Source organism: Prionailurus viverrinus, chromosome B4 (genome assembly GCF_022837055.1).
Source record: "Prionailurus viverrinus isolate Anna chromosome B4, UM_Priviv_1.0, whole genome shotgun sequence".
Taxonomy (NCBI): domain Eukaryota; kingdom Metazoa; phylum Chordata; class Mammalia; order Carnivora; family Felidae; genus Prionailurus; species Prionailurus viverrinus.
In genome coordinates, this window is record NC_062567.1 from 41,573,884 (window position 1) to 41,593,479 (window position 19,596).

General features: G+C 37.6%; 1 protein-coding gene across 2 annotated transcripts; it reads right to left on the reverse strand.

The window, feature by feature from the left end:
• Nucleotides 1-752: 752 nt before the first annotated feature.
• Nucleotides 753-18,644, reverse strand: LOC125171298 (NKG2-A/NKG2-B type II integral membrane protein-like). Of its 2 annotated transcripts, none has more exons than XM_047868614.1 (6): nt 18,414-18,644; nt 18,016-18,093; nt 17,500-17,553; nt 16,806-16,957; nt 1,481-1,584; nt 753-1,246 (listed from the first exon to the last, which is right to left on the reverse strand). In XM_047868614.1, the coding sequence occupies exons 1-6, from the start codon at nt 18,598-18,600 to the stop codon at nt 1,126-1,128; spliced, it is 696 nt and encodes a 231-aa protein (XP_047724570.1). In that variant the 5' UTR covers nt 18,601-18,644; the 3' UTR covers nt 753-1,125. The 2 variants fall into 2 exon arrangements, with proteins under 2 accessions (XP_047724570.1, XP_047724571.1); XM_047868615.1 differs by having other exon boundaries at nt 18,016-18,133; nt 18,414-18,593.
• Between the last annotated feature and the right edge of the window lie 952 nt (nt 18,645-19,596).

Here is a 19,596-nt window from a genome sequence, read left to right on the forward strand (position 1 = left end):
GCTCTAACAGGGAGTTGTTCCTGTTTGCCAGTCACAGCCTGAGATCCTTCCTCACCAGGTTCAGGCCGTGGAGTGTGGAGCTCCTCTGTCCCAGGCCATTTCAGTGAGCGTGTCAGCTGTGAAGCTGTGTGTAGCCACATCGTCTTCAATGGCATCTGAATCCCATCTTCAGAGAGTAGACCTGGCTTCAGTGATCCGTCCTTTAATTCTATGATAGTCTTTGTAATTTTCTTTATTTTAGTAGGCTTTCCTCTTCGTAGACTTTCCCTTACAAGCAGATAGTAATTGTTTACCTCAACTTCCCCTTGTTTCTGTCTCCTGCCTTAATTCTGACTCATACCTTTGTCACCCTGAGTTGCTCAATCCTCATTTGAGGACTTTTAAGGGCTAGGAGAAATCAATTAACTAGGAAATGTAAGTGGAATTACTCACTTCATTCAGAATTTTACAATAATATTATGATATCTAACTTATATATAATTTGTTTTACTAAACAGCAAAAGCTTAAGAAATGAGTAATATATACCTGAGTATATTTTTTTACATTAATATAATTAAATTGGAGAAACAGTTCTGTGACACCAATGGTGAAGTCTCAAGTACACTTTGGACTTTGGGTGACATATATGCATTGATGTGGATTCATCCTTTAACATTTTTTTTTATTTTTATTTATTTTGGAGACAGAGAGAGAGAGACAGAGCCTGATTGGAGGAGGGGGCAGAGAGACAGGGAGACACAGAATCTGCAGCAGGCTCCAGGTTCCGAGCTGTCAGCACAGAACCTGATGCGGGGCTCAAACCTACAAACTGTGAGATCATGACCTGAGACGAAGTCAGACACTTAACTGACTGTGCCACCCAGGCGTCCCAATGCAGACTCATCCTTGGTAAGAAATGAAACCTTCTAGTGAGTGATGGTGATAATGGGAGAGTCCATGGATATGTGCAGACAGGGACAATATAGGAAATCTCTGTACCTTCCTCTTAATCTTGTTGTGAACCTAAAATTATACTAAAAACCATCTCTTAAAAATATGCAGAGAAAAGGATTGGATGGTTTTTGAAGTAATGAGAGACGTATTCTTTATAAATGATGAAATAGCATTATGCCAAAATGAAGCAACTAAAATGCCTGGTGCTTACAAACATACAGTCTTATTCCAAAGCAGGGTGCAAAACCAAATTTTTTAAAATAAAAATAGAAATATGGACAATTCTTGTCACTCTTTGAAGATACTGACAACCTGAAATAGAAAGAATTATACCTCATTAATCTTAACAATATATACCGGGGTATTTTGTTGAATAAACCATTAACTTGACTAATAGTTATATACCTCAATCCGAATATTTCCCATACTATTCTTCTATGGAAAACCATCAACAACTCTGTTTATCTGATTCTACACATATTGCTCTGTTTCTTTCAAAGATTAATCCTTGTAAGGCATAAAATACAAAGTTGTCAAGAAACTTACACTTTGGAAGAAAATGTTAAGGCTTTTGGCTGCACAGATGAACTATGATGGCTTTTCTGGGAGCCTCTAATCCATATAGTATAAGAGAGTAATTTCGACAAAAACTATGAGAAAATAAATTTCATTAGAAGTCAAATACAAGTTCTTATACTCAAATAATTCTGTAAAAGCAAATAAAAGTTCATCTTTTCTTCCTTTATAGAAGCTTTCAAATTGTAATATAATGTTATGCACTGGACACTAAAGTATAAAATTATCTTAGTAGGACTAAGTGAAGAGGACAAACTGACCGTGAAAACAATTTCAGAGTTTAGAAAATGGATCACAGGTTAATAACTTATGAAATATGTACATTGGAAAAAATCCTGGAGATTCAAGTCAGAAGCACATTTGTCATCTTCTCACCTAGGATGCTCCTGTGCCTCCCCACCTGCCCACCCCTGGCTCGGTGATAAGAAGACTGAAGCTGTTCCAACTGGGAGAAGCTGCAAAGAACAAGGGTGCTGGGAGACCTGATCAGCACTGGGTATGGGGACAGGTACCCATTGATGTTTCAGCTCCAAGTGCTGATTTTGCTAGGTAATGATGAAGAAAACCCATTCTTGTCCTGGTCAGAGCTTGCGGTGTTTGTGTCAAGTACTGTGAACCCCATAAATATAATGGAAAGATACTGGATGTGAGAATATAACGGAAGAGTTGACATTGGCTCTCTAACACTCTTAGCTGATGGAGAAAATATGCGCAAATGGAGAGGAGACTAAGAGGAACCCAGGAGAATGTAAGAGCACAGGAGGTCAGAGAATTGGTAGTAAAGTTATGAACAGTCCCCTCCCACACTCAGACACACGTGTGCAGACCTCACATTGTGGAAGGTGGAAGCCTACTGACCTGCAGTGTTTGAACACATCCTTTCTAAAAAAAAAAAAAAAAACAAAAAACTAGTAATTGACATCAAAGCTCCAAAGTCACATGGTCATAAAGTAAGCAATAAGAATTGGGAAAAATTGAACAAAACTATCAGCAGGGAGACTTTAGTGGAGAAGATTCTGCCATAAAGTTTTTGCACACAAAAAAATAGTAAATCTAGGGGTGTTGGGTGGCTTGTTGGTGAAGCGTCCAGCTTCGGCTCGGGTCATGATCTCCCAGTTGGTGAGTTTAAGCTCCACGTGGGGCTCTGTGCTGACAGCTCAGAGCCTGGAGCCTGATTCAGATTCTGTGTCTCCCTCTCTCTCTGTCCTTCCCCTGCTCACACACACACACACACACACACACACTCTCTCTGTCTCAAAAATAAATAAAACATAAGAAAAATATTAAAAATAATAAATCTAGGAAAAATTAAATAATGCGTGTTTCTTAAATGATATTTTAAAAAGTGTCCATCTAAAAGTTAAAAAATATGATGAGAAATTGGAAAATGTCTTCCAACAAAGGGAAAGCATAGGTCAATAGAAACTTCTACTGGGATAAGTTGTTGTACATATTACAAAAAAAAAGTATTTAAAAGTCATATATATTGTACATACTACAAAAAAGTATTTAAAAGTCATATTTATAAATATATGTAAACTACACAGAAAACTTAGTTGAAATAATTACATGAACATGTGATGGTAGAAATATAGCAAGTAGGAAAGATCAACAGAGAAATAAAACTATATGAAGAAACCACAGAGAATCTGAGTGCATAAATACGCACCAGAAATGGAAAATTCACTAAATTTCCTCTACAGAAAATCTGGGATGCGATAGAAAAGAACTGGTGAAATTGGAGGAGTAACAAAACTTATTTATATCTTTGGATGAGACAGAAAAAAGAGAAGAATTTACACAATTCAGAGACTTTCAAAACAGTATCAGGAAAGCCAGCTTAGTTCTAAGTAGAATATGAGAACAGCAGAGGCAGAAAAAAAACAGGACAACAATCATAAAGTGCAATGAATGAACAACTTACTAATATCATTTAAAATATTTATAGACACCAGAAACTTAGCAAACTGCTAACAGAATGAACACGTACGAATCCATGTCTCATGACATCATAATGAAATGACCAAAGAACACTGGCAAATACAGACGAAGAAATACACTTGAGGGAAGAGAGAGGATTGTGAAGTCACTTAAGTCAGTGTGAAAATCAAGGATGGGTGACACGTCTTCCACCTCCATCAGCCTTACGCCACATTATCTACCACAGAATCCATACCCCTGCCCTGCACATTAGTTCTGACTAGAATGGGATACAAGCAGCAAGATGAAGGAACAGAAAGAGACAGACCCTAAACCCCCCATGGAAACAATCCTTTAAAAATATCCAGACACAAACCATGTATAATCAGTCTAATCAGTTTTGATAAAGGTACCAGGACCATTCAGTAGGGAAAGACAGAATCATTCAAAAAGGGTGTTTGGAAACTCACTACCCACATGCAGAAGAATGAGGCTGGATGTTTACATTTACACCACACACTAAAATTAACTCAAAATGGACTAAAGACATAAATATAAGTTGTAAACCTATAAACTTCCTTAGAGAAAAAATGGGGGAATATAAACAACATTGTATTTGGCAACGATTTCTTGGCTATGCCACCAAAACCACAGAGCACAAAGGAAAAGTCCAGTGTAGACAAATGGGCGATATCAACCTAAAACATTACTGTCCATTAAAGGGAATGATCAACAATGAAAAGACAGAGTGGAAAAAACACTTGCAAATCATATATCAAACAAGGGAATCATATCTAAAATATATAAGGAATCTACAAGTCACTAAGGACAACAACAAACACCGAAAACACAAAGAAAAAATGGGAAAAGAAATTAAATAGGCATATTTCCAAGGAAACATACAAATGGTGGAAAATCATATGCAAAGATGCTCAATATCGCTAATGATCAAAGAAATGCAAATCAAATCACCATGAGTTGTCTCCTCATACTCATTAGGATGGATGCTATAAAAAAATGTGTCGGGACGACTGGGTGGCTCAGCTGGTTACCATCTGACTCTTGGTTTTGGCTCACGTCATTGTCTCACAGTTTTTGGATTTGAGCCCCACATCGGGCTCTGTGTTGATGGTGCAAAGCTGGCTTCAGTTGCTCTCTCCCTCCCTCCCTCTACACCTCCTGTGCTCGCTCTCCTCTCTCTCTCTCTCTCTCTCTCCCTCTCTCAAAATAAATAAATACATATTTTTAAAAATGTTTCAGTGTGGAGGTTGAAAGCGAGGAGACTCACACACTGTTCTTGGGAATGTAAATCGGTCAACCGTTATGAAGAAGTGTATGGAGCTTCTTCAGGAAATTAAAAATGCAATTACCACATGGATCAGCAATCCCACATGGAGGAAACTAAAAGAATTGAAAGCAAGATCTCGATGATGGGTGCACACGCATGCTCAGTGCAGCATTATTCATAACAGCCACGTGATAGAAGCAGCCCAAATGTCCACTGATGGATGAATGGGGAAAGAAAGCGTGGTATACACATAACACTGTAATATTATTCAGCCAGAAAAAGGAAGGAAATCCTACCACCTACTACAATATGGATGAAACTCCAGGACATTATGCTAAGTGAAATAGCCAGTCATACATACGAAGTAAAAAATAAAACTGTCTGATTCCACTTATACGAAGTATCCAAAGTAGTAAAAGTGATAGACAGAACAAGTAGAAGAGTGATTGCTCAGGGTTGAGGGGAAAGAGGAAAACGGGAATTATTGTTCAGTGAGTTGAGTTCCAGTTTTACAAGCAGAAAGTTCTAGATACTTTTTGGGCAACAATGTGATAGCACTCCTAACCTGTGTGCTTAAATTGGTAAGGTGCATCATCTAGTTAAGGCAAGTGTAAGATGCGAGATAGTGTAAGATTCCCACTATATGACAATTTCGAAAAAGCAAAATTATACAGACAGTAAATACATCAGGGATTGACAGGGTTTGGGGGAAGGAAGGATGGATAGGGGGAGCACAGAGGATTTTGAAGGAAGTGAAACTCTTCTGTATAACTCCATAATGGTTGATACATGTCATTCTATACTTCTCCAAACTCCTGAAATGCACAACATCAAGAGTAAACCTAGAACCACCCCACTGAGGGCTTTTGCAAATGAGAGAGTCCATGAACTGCTTGTGCATTGACGCATAGACAGTAGGGGAATACAGCATATATCGGTGCTATGTCTGAGTTTTGCTACGAACCTAAAACCGCTCTAAGAAAGTAGTCGATTTTTTGAACATGGGTAATGCGGTAGATTTTATGTTATGTGGGCTTTTATTTTGCAACAGCTGAAAAATAAAATGAAAGGCAAACAAACAGAAAGAAGTGATCTTGACAAAAAGCAAGGGAAAAACAACTCATTATATTTAGGAAAATAGGAATGTGATTAAAAGAGGAGTTTTCACCAGAAAAATACTGAAAAAAAAAACAAAACAAAAAAACAAAACAAACCCACTCCCTGCACACACACAGGAAAAAAAAAAAAAAAAAACATCACCTGTCAAACAAGAATTATAAATTCAGCAAAACAGTCTTTCACAGAAGAAGATACACAAAGACCCCACATCAAACACAAAACCAAACAGGGTTTCTACTTAGGACACCTGCTTTTTTTTTTTTTTTTTAATTTTTTTTTTCAACGTTTATTTATTTTTTTTTGGGACAGAGAGAGAGACAGAGCATGAACGGGGGAGGGGCAGAGAGAGAGGGAGACACAGAATCGGAAACAGGCTCCAGGCTCTGAGCCATCAGCCCAGAGCCTGATGCGGGGCTCGAACTCCCGGACCGCGAGATCGTGACCTGGCTGAAGTCGGACGCTTAACCGACTGCGCCACCCAGGCGCCCCAGAACACCTGCTTTTCAACAATGTTCTTCAAGCTGCAAGTAAATGACGCTAGATGGTAATGCATATCCACAAGAAAGAATAGAGATCAGCAGGAATGATACATATGTCGGTAAAATTTACAATCTCTGTGTGTATTTTCCTTTCCTTTACAATCTCTGTGTGTATAGCTTTAAAAGATAAGATATTTGAGGCCATAATTATAGCAGTCACTGTATAGTGGGATCTATAGCATAAACCTTATTGTTTTTAGCCTTTGTTCCTTTTCGTGGTACAGTCTCCACAAATGCTTCATTTCAGGGACCCAATATGAAATCATGAAAGCAGAGAAGGTAAAGATGTGAACCATTTGTGTTCAGAAACCAGGGCTAGCTTTCCTCAGGACAGCACTGTTAGAAGTACATGTTTCTTGTTCTCTCTGAAAGTAGGTTGTTCCTTATGAAACCTTTCCTAAGCCGAGGTGGTATAAATTGAAAAAGCAAGTATCATTAATTCACATGGGAAGATTGTTGAGCTTTCCCCGATGCAAAAAATAACCAGCGCCCAAAAACCCAAATCACGAAAGATACCCTCCCTTAGGCTTTTCTGACACCTCAAAACACACCTTGTGAGTGGATGCACAAAATAAATTGAGATGAAGCACAGACACTCAAAAATACAGTTCAAAGTTCTGCTTGATACTGATATACAGAGTATATAGTTTCTGAGAAATGAACTTGACAGGACGAATCTTGCTGCTTGGGGTGTGAGCTGACACTAACAGTAAAACCAGTACTGAGCACAATTTCCACTTTTCGCCTTTTCTCCTAAAAACAAAAGTCACCTTCAGATTTCTCCTCTTCAGCAAAAACTGGTACTAATGTAGTTCTTTCACAAAAGCAAAGTGAAGTCATGAAACTTTTTGGAAAGTTGAAGCATACCCGTAACACGTGGTGGGAACGGAGCTATGTTAGTGTTAATTTAATATATTTTGTTGGAAATTAGGATTAATGTGACGTAGATGACAATCAGTTAATGATACACGTATAAAGAGGGCCATCAGCAAGAAGGAGACCGAGGAGGCCATAATGCTCATCTGCCCACAAAATCAATCGGAACAATAAACCAACAACTTCAAGCTAAACACGGCTCAGGGAAAGCTCTAGACAACAAAGAAGTCGCAAAAATCAGGTGCTGATCAAAAATCCAGGATGGTCCCGTGGAAAGTAAAGGAAGCATTTTGCCTGCATCACCCAACCCTCCAGCTGAGAGCCACTTGGCTCCTGGAGGAATGCCCTCTGGGGAAGTCACCTCATGGAGAGAAGGGGAGCAGGAGAACCCAGCAAGCTTCAACTATGTGCATGTGTTCAGCTTTTGCAGCAGAGGTGCCTCACCAATGCTGATCCCACTTCATGCAACAGCCCAGAGTGCCCCCTCTACACCTATTCTCAGGGGCTGGAGCTGTTGCAACAGTGAGGGTTGCCTTGAAGGGCTCTTCTCTTAGGGATTGGTTGCCATAGCTCCTCGTCTGTAGGAGACTAGAGCTGCCTCTGATTTTTGCCCACTCCTGTCCTAGTTGGGGCTTTGTCGCACACTACTGGGGCTGTTTCCTGACCCCAACGTCTTAATATGTGCCTTAGCTGCAACTAGTGGTGCATATGTTGCTGCCCTGAGCCCCACTCACCATGTTCCATTTTATGACCCTGTGTCTTCATTGTAAAGGATGCTCCTGCTATTCGAAACCCCAAAACCTCCCAGGCCTTGACTCTGAACTGCCATAGCTAACACCCGAAGACTTTTCTCCACCTATGGTAGCTCAAGGCTCTGACCCATCATTGGTAGGCCAAGTCACCACTGCCTTGAGCCCCATCTCTTCAGTCCCACTGTAGGGCTCAGACGCTTCATTGCTGCTACTATACTGCTGCATCCCAAGACACTTTCAGTTTCCACATGACCACTTAAGCTGTCATTCGAGGCCATGTGGCTAGAGGTCTGTGTCCAGATCCCTGGGTCCTGATACATGGCCTTAACAAACCACGAATGGATCATTCTGCTGCTCTCTAGTGACGGCCACTTGGGACAGACTTGAACCTTTGACTCACCCTCCCCACTATATGTTGCTACCACACGCTGACCACTGGCTCCAAGCCACCACTGTACCTTGTCATCCAGGGCCTGTGTGACTGCTATATTCCTGTGCCAGTCAGCATTACAACAGTGAGCGCCTGAGACCCAGGTATAGTTGCCATGGAATATCTACACATGTCACCTCCCTAGTGCCACAGCCACAACAAGTGAACTTACGTACCAAGACCCAGTTGTTATGGTAGTTCCATGTGGTGCCTGGTCTTGGGCAACAGCTTCAAAAGTGCTTTGAGGGCTCTGAGGTCAGCATGCCATGCCAGACACCAAAAAGGAACATCTCACAAGATCTTCTTCCCATAGAATGACAGAAGAAAGCGGGATGACATTTTGAAAGTGGTCAAAGGGAAACAAACAGTCAACTAAAAATACCTTAATCAGCAAATCTGTCATTTAGAAATGAAGAAAAGATAAAGACTTTCCCAGCATCCTAGAGGGCGGTGTGTCAATGTATCGACACTTGCCCCATATTGCAGTCAGGAGAAAGCAGCAGAATGAGGCCTGTGGTGGTTAAAGTCAGGTGTCAGAAGAAATTAGACCTGCCCTATGCAAATGTTAAAGGGCATTCATTAAGCTGAAACTAAGAGACAAAAATTGGTCACATAAAACATATAAAAAATATAAAATCACTGGGAGAGACAAAAGGGAAAAGATCCTTGACTTAGGTAATGGTTAGGTAATGAACTCAGGGATAAGCCCTCAAAATCACAGGCAACAAAAACTAAAATAAAAAAAGCAGGACTGCTTTAAATGAAAGACCTTCTGCCCAGCAAAGGAAAGAATCAAATAATTGAGAGATCATGGACAGAAGAGAAGAAAATAATCTGGAATCCAATATCAGAGAAGGGGCTAGTATCACATGTATATAAAGAACACAAACAATGAAATAAAAGCAAAGAAAGAAATCTAATATAAAAATGGGCCAAGGGCCTCAGTATACATTTTTCTGAAGACATGCAAATGGCCAATAGGTACATGAAAGGTGCTCAAAATCACTGATCAGGGTAATACAAATCGAAACCACAATGAGATATCACCTCACACCTGTAAGAAGCTCTTTCCAAAAGATAACAGAGAATTAATGTGGTGAGGTTGTGAAGAAAATGAAATACTTTGGGGCAAATGTAAACTCGTGCTGCCACAAAGGAAAACAATATGGCAGTTTTTCAGTAATGTCACTTTTACATATGTATTTAAAGGAACTGATCAGTGGGGCACCTGGGCGGCTCCTTAGGTTGAGTGTTCGACTTTGGCTTTGGTCATAATCTTGTTTGTGGGTTCAAGTCCCCTATTGGGCTCTGTGCTGAAGCTCCAAGCCTGGAATGTGCTTTGGATTCTGTGTCTCCCTGTCTCTCTGACCCTCCCCCTCCTCTCAAAAATAAATAAACATTAAACATTTTTCAAAATAAATAAAGGCACTGATCAGTTCCTCAAAGGTCTATCTGCATACCCATGCTCGTTGCAACATTATTCCCAATAGCTGAGAAATGAAAGGAACCTAAGTGTCTGCCAACTGACATATAATTAAAGAAAGTGTGATATATATACACGTACATACCCATACACACACACACACACACACACACACACACAAACACTGAAATATTATTTAAGCAGGTAACAGAAGAAAATCTTGCCATTTGTGGGCAAATGGAAGGGATTTGTTGAGTGACAAAAATAAGACAGAGAGAGACAAATATTGTATTGCCTTACATAGGAAATCTAAAAAACTGAACTGGTAAAAACAAAGAGTAGAATGTGTTCATCAGGAGTTGTGGGTTGGGGGGTTTTGGAAGATATTTAAGAATACAAATTAACAGGGCTCCTGGGTGGCTTAGTCAATTAAGCACCCAACTTTGGCTCAGGTCATGATCTCACAGTTTCTGAGTTTGAGTCTCATGTCGGGTTCTGTGCTGACCGCTCAGAGCCTGGAGCTTTCTTCACATTCTGTGTGTGTGTATCTCTCTCTCTGACCCTCACGCACTCATGTCTGTCTGTCTGTCTCTCTCTCTCAAAATATAAACATTAAAAAAAATTCTTAAAGAATACAAAATTATAACTAGCAGATAACAATTGCTGGAGGTCTAATATACGATGTAGTGATTACAGACAACATTACTGTTTTATAAACTTTGAAGTTGCTGAGACTAATTCTTAGCTGTCCTCAACACACACAAAGAATTATAAACATGTGACATGACAAAGGTGTTACCTAACATGGCCACAGTAGTCATATGGCAATACATAAACTTATCAAAGGAACACATTGTAGACCTTAAATGTATACAAGGTTAGACGTCAATTTCATCTCCATAAAAACAAGCAAAAGATTTGTAATACCTACCACTCCTACTAAGGAAAAAGCTTAAGAAAATAGCTAAGACATCAATAGAGGAATTAAAATGGAACACTAATATATGTTTAATACAAATGATATCAGGTAAAATGGAAAAAGAAAACAAGACATAAATATAGAGTAAATAGCGAATGGTATACTTAAATCCAACTATCCCAGTAATTGCATTCATGTGTATTAAATAAATATTCCAATTATACAATAGAAAGTGTCATCCTGAATAAAAGAGTAGCATCCATCTATATGCTCCCTGTAATGGACACATGGTAGATTCAAAGGCAAAATTGGAGAAAATAAAAGGATATCAAAAAAATAGACCCTACAAGGAGTAATCAGAAATGGCCAATAACAAAGCCAATATTCTAATGACAAAGTAAGTGTTAAAACAAGAAATATTAGTAGAAATTAAAAGAAACATTTCAAAATGTTAAGGCTGTCAATATGAGGAAGATAAAACAATTATAAACATAACATTATTCACCTAACAACAGAATCCTTAAACACATGGAATAGAAATGACAGAATTAGAAGGATAAATAGACAACTCAATGAGTTTAGTTGAAGACTGAAACCTTTTCCTTCAGTAAGTAAGACCAGCTATTCACAAAATCAGGAAGACTAAGGAAGACTATCAAAATACTAGGAACTAGTTCGACGTAACTGACATACATAGGAAGAGTTCCAGGTCATCGATAGGGATCAAAAATTTTGAGGATGGAAATATTCAAAGTATTTTCTCTGAAGACAAAGAAATCAGTGAGAAGAAACAATGGAAAGAAATCCAGGAAATTTCCAACACGTGGAAAGTGATAGACTTCTGAAAAATTTACCTTTCAAAGATGAAATCTTTGAAAATGTCTTGTGCCAGACAGAAATTACCTTGTACTGGTTGATAATAAACTGAGAATACATCATAACTTTTAGGATGAAACTAAAGTCGGGTAGAGACAATTTTGACCTTCGTCAATTACGCTACAAAGGAAGAACATTATAAATGCATGGTCTAAGTTGCTTCCCTCTCAAGAAGCAAGAAGAGAAGGGCCACTTAAGGTTATAGAAGGAAGAAATGATACACATACATTTAGCTAAAACCTGACTGTAAAAGATGTATAGTAGAATAAATCAAAGAAGCCCCAAATGGATCAATACCCAAATATCCAAGAACGTCAGCAATAGAATCGGTGAATACATTGTAGTAGAATCCGACAACAGAACAACAAAGAGGTGTGGACAATTTACAACTGGTGCAGCTATAGGAATGAATCACACAAGTTTACCTTCACCTGAAAATGCCAAAAATACAATATGCATACCGTATGATTCCATGTATATAAACCATTTTTAAAATGCCGAAAAGAACTTGTTAGTGGTATTTTGCAATGCTGCTAATATTCATTTTCTCATTCCATGCAATGGTCACACTGAAAACTCAGCCCGTCTATTGGCATGTATAGCTGTGATCCATCTGTATGTACATTATACCACAATAAAAACTATCAGAGGAGAATATTATGGAGAAACGCAAATATATTTAAATGTGATTCCTCTGATGAAGAAGGAACCTGAAAAAACTAATATTTATTCTCCTTTTTAAAAAGCCTTTAGAAAGGGGCACCTGGGTGGTTCCATTGGTTGAGCATCCAACTCTTGATTTTGGCTCAGGTCATGATCTCAATTTGTGAGTTGCATCCCTGCATTGGGCTATGTGTTGACAGCGGGAGCCTGCTTGGAATTTTCTCTCTCTTCCCTTCCCTCTCTCTGTCCCTCTCCTGTCCACTTCCCTCTCACACAAAATAAATAAATAAATGTAAACATTAAAAAAAAAAAACTTTAGAAAGATACAAATGAATAGGAAACATCCAGGAAGATCTTGAATAGATAAAATAACTCTGAAAATGAACTTGTATAAACTCACCGTTTACCAAAGGACAATTTAGGGGGCAACTGGGTAGATCAGTCAGTTGTGCTCCTGCCTAGGTCATGATCCGATTATTCCTGAGATGAAGCCCCAAGGCAGGCTCTGTGCTGACCCCCTGCCCCTCCCACCATTTGCATTCTCACTGTCTCAAAATAAATACATAAACATTTAAAATAAAAAGGAAGGTCTTTTTTTAAAAAAATTAAGCTTTATTTATTTGTGTGTGAGTGTGAGAGACAGAGAGAGAGAGAAAGAGAAAGAGAGAGTTAGTGGGGGAGGAGCAGAGAGACGGAGACACAGAATCCGATGCAACCTCCAGGCTCTAATAGTCAGCACAGAGCCTGACGCGGGGCTGGAACCCATGAACCGCGAGATCATGACCTGAGCCAATGTCAGACGCCCAAATAACTGAGCCACCCAGTCCCCCCCAGGAAGGTATTTAAATTATGAAACTAACATAAAAAAAAAACATAAGGACATTAATTAAACACATGAGAAAGTGCAAAATTTGTACCCACACAATACGAAATGCAGATTTCCAAAAAAATGCACATTCATTGGAATAGTATAGTCTTTTCAATGAAGGCTGTGGAAACAATGGAGTATTAAATACTATTAATAATTATATACTTTATACCATATTTAAAATGCTCAAAATTGATCACACATAATTGAAAACAAAATCTTTCGAAAAAAAAATTTTTTTAACGTTTATTTATTTTTGAGACAGAGAGAGAGCATGAACGGGGGAGGGGCAGAGAGAGAGAGGGAGACACAGAATCGGAAGCAGGCTCCAGGCTCTGAGCCATCAACCCAGAGCCTGACGCGGGGCTCGAACTCACAGACCGCGATATCGTGACCTGAGCTGAAGTCGGTCGCTTAATGGACTGAGCCACCCAGGCGCCCCGAAAACAAAATCTTTCAAGACGTATTATAAAAAGTGCATGGCCTACAGTTGGGCAGAGATATTTTACACAAAATACCAAGAACACAATCCATAAAAGAAGAACTTGATGAAGTGTAGTTCATCAAGATAATGTCTGCTCTTTGAAGAGAAAAGAAAGTCATAAACTTGTGAAGAAACATGTACAAATCATACATCTAATAAAAGGCTTGCCACCAGGGTACGTAAAGAGTTCTCAAAATACAATGAAACAAAGTAAAAATATTACCAAAATATTTCTATAGATACTTCACCAAACACCATGTGGACATGGCCAATGAGTACAGGAAAAGATGCTCAACACCATTAATCTTAGGAGCATTCAAATGAAAACCACCCCAGACCAGACTTTCTGTTCTGGAAAGATAGACTGGATAGACTTTTCCCTATTCCTCCCACCAATACAGCTACAATCCCTGGGTATTATTCATAAGACAACATAGAGTCAGAAAGATAACGAGAAAGACGACAGATCCCAGCCCTGGAGACCCGAGGAGTGACATGGAGGTGAGCGCCCCGGAATTTCCCTCTACCTCACATAGACTGGTGTCAGAGAGCCTAGCAAACCACAGACACCAACAGGTACACACCCAAGTCTCCAAAATATTTTTTCTCTCTGGTCAAAATGACAGATAAAAGGCATGCTGGAAAGACAGAAAAGTTTTAGACACTAACTGTGTGATTCTAATAAAAAACCATTGACTATCCACCAAAAATATCAATAGGCATCCTAATCAAGACTTTGTCTGATAAAGGAAAACTAAGAAAATGTATCACCACCAGACCCACTCTGAAAGAACTCCTAAAGGGAATAAATGGTAAAAGAAGGCATTTTGGATCATAAGGAAGAAAGAGAGAAGAAAACTAAGAATAAAATTCTTACTAGGTTAATGGACTTTCCTTCACCTCCTGTGTTTTCGAAATTGTTTGATATTTGAAGCAAAATTATCAGTTGAAGCAAAATTATAAATTCCATGTGATTCTCAAAGTAAGTGGAGAAATAGAACACTTAGAGTATAATTGGGACATGGTAAGGGGTCATAAAGGCAAGTAAATCTCTACATTTTACTCAAACTGCTGTGGGTTGTGATGGACTATATAGACTGTGATCTATGAATATATACTTCTCTACATAAAGATATATAATATCTATATTATTTATATAAAGGAGATTAGAGAATATGTATACATATATAACTTTATGTATATAAAATTATTGATGAAAAAAAGACCTACTTTGCTCTAAATGATGCTCCATCACAGAGGTAATGATGTAGAAAAATATAACCTTCACTTTTATCTCAGCATCAGAAATATAGCATCACAAAAAATAAATTCTATTTGGATAATAAACCACAATTAAAAGTTAAAACATAAATAAATAAAGAAAAAGGTAAATGCAGGAATATAATAGAGGAAATTATATTCATGAACTTTCGCTAACTCCTCAAATAGGTCCGTAATAATCATTGTAACACACAAAATGCTAAGTAGGACCATGGTAACATTAAAATTCTATTCATTCCAGAGAGACAGAAAGGAAAATGAAGGAGGTGGGGAAAAAGAAAAGAAAAGAAAATTGGCCAAAGTAACTATACGGCTTAAGGTACAATGCTGAGTGAAATAAGTCAGTCAGAGAAGGACAGATATCATGTTTTCACTCATATGTGGATGTTGAGAAACTTAAGAACAGACCGTGGTGTAAGGGAAGGGGAAAAAAATAGTTACAAACAGAGAGGGAAGGAGGCAGCCCACAAGACACTCTTAAATACAGAGAACTAACTAAGGGTGGATAGTGGGGTGGGGGATAGAGGAAAATGGGTGGTGGGCATTGAGGAGGGCACTTGCTGGGATGAGCATTGGGTGTTGGATGTAAGCCAATTTGTCAATAAATTATATTTAAAATAAATAAATAAATAAATAAATAAGTAAATAAAAATTCTGATCATTAAAGACTCCAGTATGAGAGTGAAAATGCAGATGCAGGTATTTGCATCTTAAAAGCTCAAAAAAGAGATCATATCTGAAATATGACAAAGACTTCTAAGAAGTGAAAAGAAGACACCATCCTGGAGAAATGGGCAAGAGACACAACCCAACACTTCTCATTCTCAGAAAAGAGAGTAGCCTTGACATTTACAACCCAGGAAAATGGTACTGTTTCTAACCATCAGAACTTTTAATTCATTTTTCTGAGACTGCTGAGCTTTGGATCAAAGGCATATTTGGTACAACGTATTTTACACAATAAAATAGAAAAATATAGGGATAATTTAGTATAGTGAAATATACACATATCTATGTGCAATTTCCTACTAATGCTTACAGGGAAGTGTAGTATAATTATACATAAATACAATCATTTTACATTTATACATCATTATTTTATTATTAAAATCATATTTATATTACATATTTATAATATGTATATTATATATTATGTAGTTATATATGTTATGTAGTTATATATATATGTAGGTATATATAATAAGTGATTATGATATGTTGAGGAAGACATAGAAAAGAATTTTCATAAAATTGTATTCATAATATCCACATATTAAAATAAACTAAATTTCTGAGAATGGTTTTTAAAATGTCATATTCATATAAGACAGCAGTGAAATTTCACAAACTATAGACATATGTGTTTATATAGACACATTACAGATAGTATCTGGGAGAGAAGGGAGACACACAGAAAAATGCACATTGAATGATTCCATCGATATAAAGCTCCAAATAAACAGAGATATTTCATAAAATGAAAATGGGCAGGCCTGATAAAAGCTCTAAACTTCTGTCTCATGATGTAATTTGTAACTGTGTGATTCTATTTTGTAATCAATTCGCACAATCATATGCCTAGTTTCCTTGATGTGTTGTAAAATTAAATGTAAAGTCTATTTCAGGAAAAAGAGCATTTCTAGAAACACAGGTTTCTATGAAAAGTAAGACCTAGAAATTATCAAATGTACACTAAAAGTATAAAAATGTAAATAATGTGTCATAGAGTCAAACCATGGAATATTAGACTTTAAAATGAATAAACTATAAATACATATGTAACTATGGATGAACTCTACAAGCATAATATTAACTCACAAGCTTTTAACAGAATCTGGAAACATCTTGAAAACTTACCTTGTCCTCTTCATCATCATAGTAGAGCAGGTTAGAATTCTTAGAAGCACAAGACGTCAAACTCTCGTTCCATGATTTTTCCTCAGTGCTAATGTAATAGCAGTTGTTGGAATACGTAACCCACTCTTTCAGACAATGACAACAGAGACACGCTGGAGAGAGATTATGAGATATTATCCAAAAAGCTTTGACTGTTACAAAATTAAAATTTACATACTGTATATGGATACACATACGTGTACATAACATATTCGTAGACCCTCACAAGCTGGTAAAATTAAAGCAAAACACACACACACACACACACACACACACACACACACTCAGAGAACAGTCAGACTTTCATCCCCTAATTTATGTGCCCATATAAAGCAAACACAAAAATGTCCATCTCTACATGTCCTGAGAGTCAGTGAACAAAATCAGCTTTATGGAATGATTTATCTTTTATCATGTCATAGGAGGAGGGAATGCGAGGCAATTGTTAACAACGGGTACAGTAATTTTAAATGAGTATTTCTTAGTGTTGTTGCCTGAGAAGTAATACTCTCCTATAATCATTATGTCTGAAAGTTCATTAGGCGATTTCCTAATTCACTTTTCCCAAAAGAATCTATTATCCTCTTTGCCTAGTTGAAGATAGAGCTAAAATAGACACGAAACTAATATCAGAACTTTGCAAGGGATGTTGTACCTTTGTGGATTGTCGTTTCCAGGGATGTTTTGTTCTGCTCTGGTCCTTCAGTAGCTAGAACATTAAAGCAATTCTCAAAAAACATAATATTCAATGAAATAAATCATAATAATTTGAGTTTCCTACTTTAAGATTGGGTGTGCTATTTTACCAGACAAATTTAATGAAGTAATGAACATGAGGGAGGAAATACTTCAAAAGATTAAAGAACCAAACCTCACCATCTCTTACAATATTTGGTTTAAGCAATCTCAAGAATTAATGAGCATTTCACCATAAAGTCTCTTCTATGACTTGCCTTCGAGTTATTAAATCCAAATGTATGTTTAATTCTCCCTAAATGTATTCTGTTATTTCTACTTTAGATAACCTCTAAATAATCATTCCACACTTAGAGCATGCATTAAAAATGCGTTAAAATGAGATAATAAATTCAAAGTATTTACACACTATGTCGAGGAACTAATGATCAGTAAGGTGAAATATTCCCTTTTAGTCATTCAAACACATACTTACAGGGGATAACAGCTATTGTTACCACAGTGGACATCAAGACGAGGCAGAGGATTCCCAAGATACCGGCAATGAGCTTCTCTGGACATGAAGGTGAGTAGTAGGAAGAGAAAGGCAAACACTGAGAAAGGATGCCCGCAAACAATCATTTAGGAGATTTACAAACAAGAGAACCCACAATGCACACGGAATCACATACAATAACCTGCACCTCAAACCCATCACTATCATTGGAATCTTCTCTCAGAATATACCAATGCATTCAATTCAATACCATATTCCAACCTCCAGCTCTGGTCCTCACAAATGAAAACGATGTGAAATCCTATTCTTTCCCCACACACCTGCACCCTACCTTCACATCCTAAAACAGATATACCTGCTTGTATTAAATGTTTTACCTTTGCAGGGAGAGTTCTTGCCATTCCCTTGAAGGTCCCGAGAAGCATTTTGAAGATTCAATTCTGCATAGGCTATCTCCTCCTCAGTTACTGAAATGGAACTTTTCGTGCCCTTAGGTTGCACTTGCTGTCTTTTTGAGCCCTTAGCATGATGGAGTTCCGCATAAGTCACGCCTTGGTTGTCCATGTCTGCAGCTGAGTAGTGTCAGCTACAATGTGGATGAAACTGCCCTGAAGGTCTTGATCAAGAGTGTGTGTCATGTGCTGACGACATTGCTAGTACAGTGACACCGGGTGGGGTGCAGGGTGAGGGAGACTCCTCATTTGCAGTTGAATAATGTAAAATCTGGTACTAACTTCCACAGAGCTTGAAATAAGTGTTTCATGATAGCATAAATGTTTTTTTTTACAATAATAGCGTAATAATACTGATTGGAAAACATGTAAGGCACTAAATTAGTGAAGAAAGGAATTCATGAATAATACTGTCCTCGTGAATGTAAGGAGTTTCCACAGACATATTTCAACAGTATTAGAATATTCAGGTTAAAATTAAAATGTTGTATGAGAAACAAAAGTGTTGCACCATTTTTTGACAATGTTAAAGCCATTATTGGTTAAAAATTAAGTGCTCTAAGATAGGAGAATATTATTTTTAGCACATGTAGGAATTTCCTGTTGCAAATGACTTTTATTTGTGGTTTTAAATTGTGTTTCTAAAAAGTAATGCAGTACTATCAAAATGATATTTTATTTTGAACATCTGGTTAGTTCTGAGAATTGTTAAATTTTAGAAGAAATATTTCATATGTTGCAAAATGTTACATGGCACAATAAGTTATCCAAAGCAGGAACAACAGTGGAAACAGAAAGAAAAAAAAACAAAAAACAAAAAACCATTTTTAAAAGAAGACTTAATGAACATCAAACAGTGACAACTGATTTAATGTCAAAGATATGAAACCTTTATGATAAATAAAAGGGTAGATCGTTTATGGAGGAACACAATTGTTACAAACTTCTAGAAAGATCTTATTTCAAAGGCAGTGAGGGTAGACTCTAGTTGTACAGTTATACTAATAAATCACATAAATGTAATTTCACACTTCGGTCAATGAGCTCTGCAGTCAGTGAACTCTGGAATTACTCCTGACTCTCAAAGTGCAAAGTATCACCTTTAAAA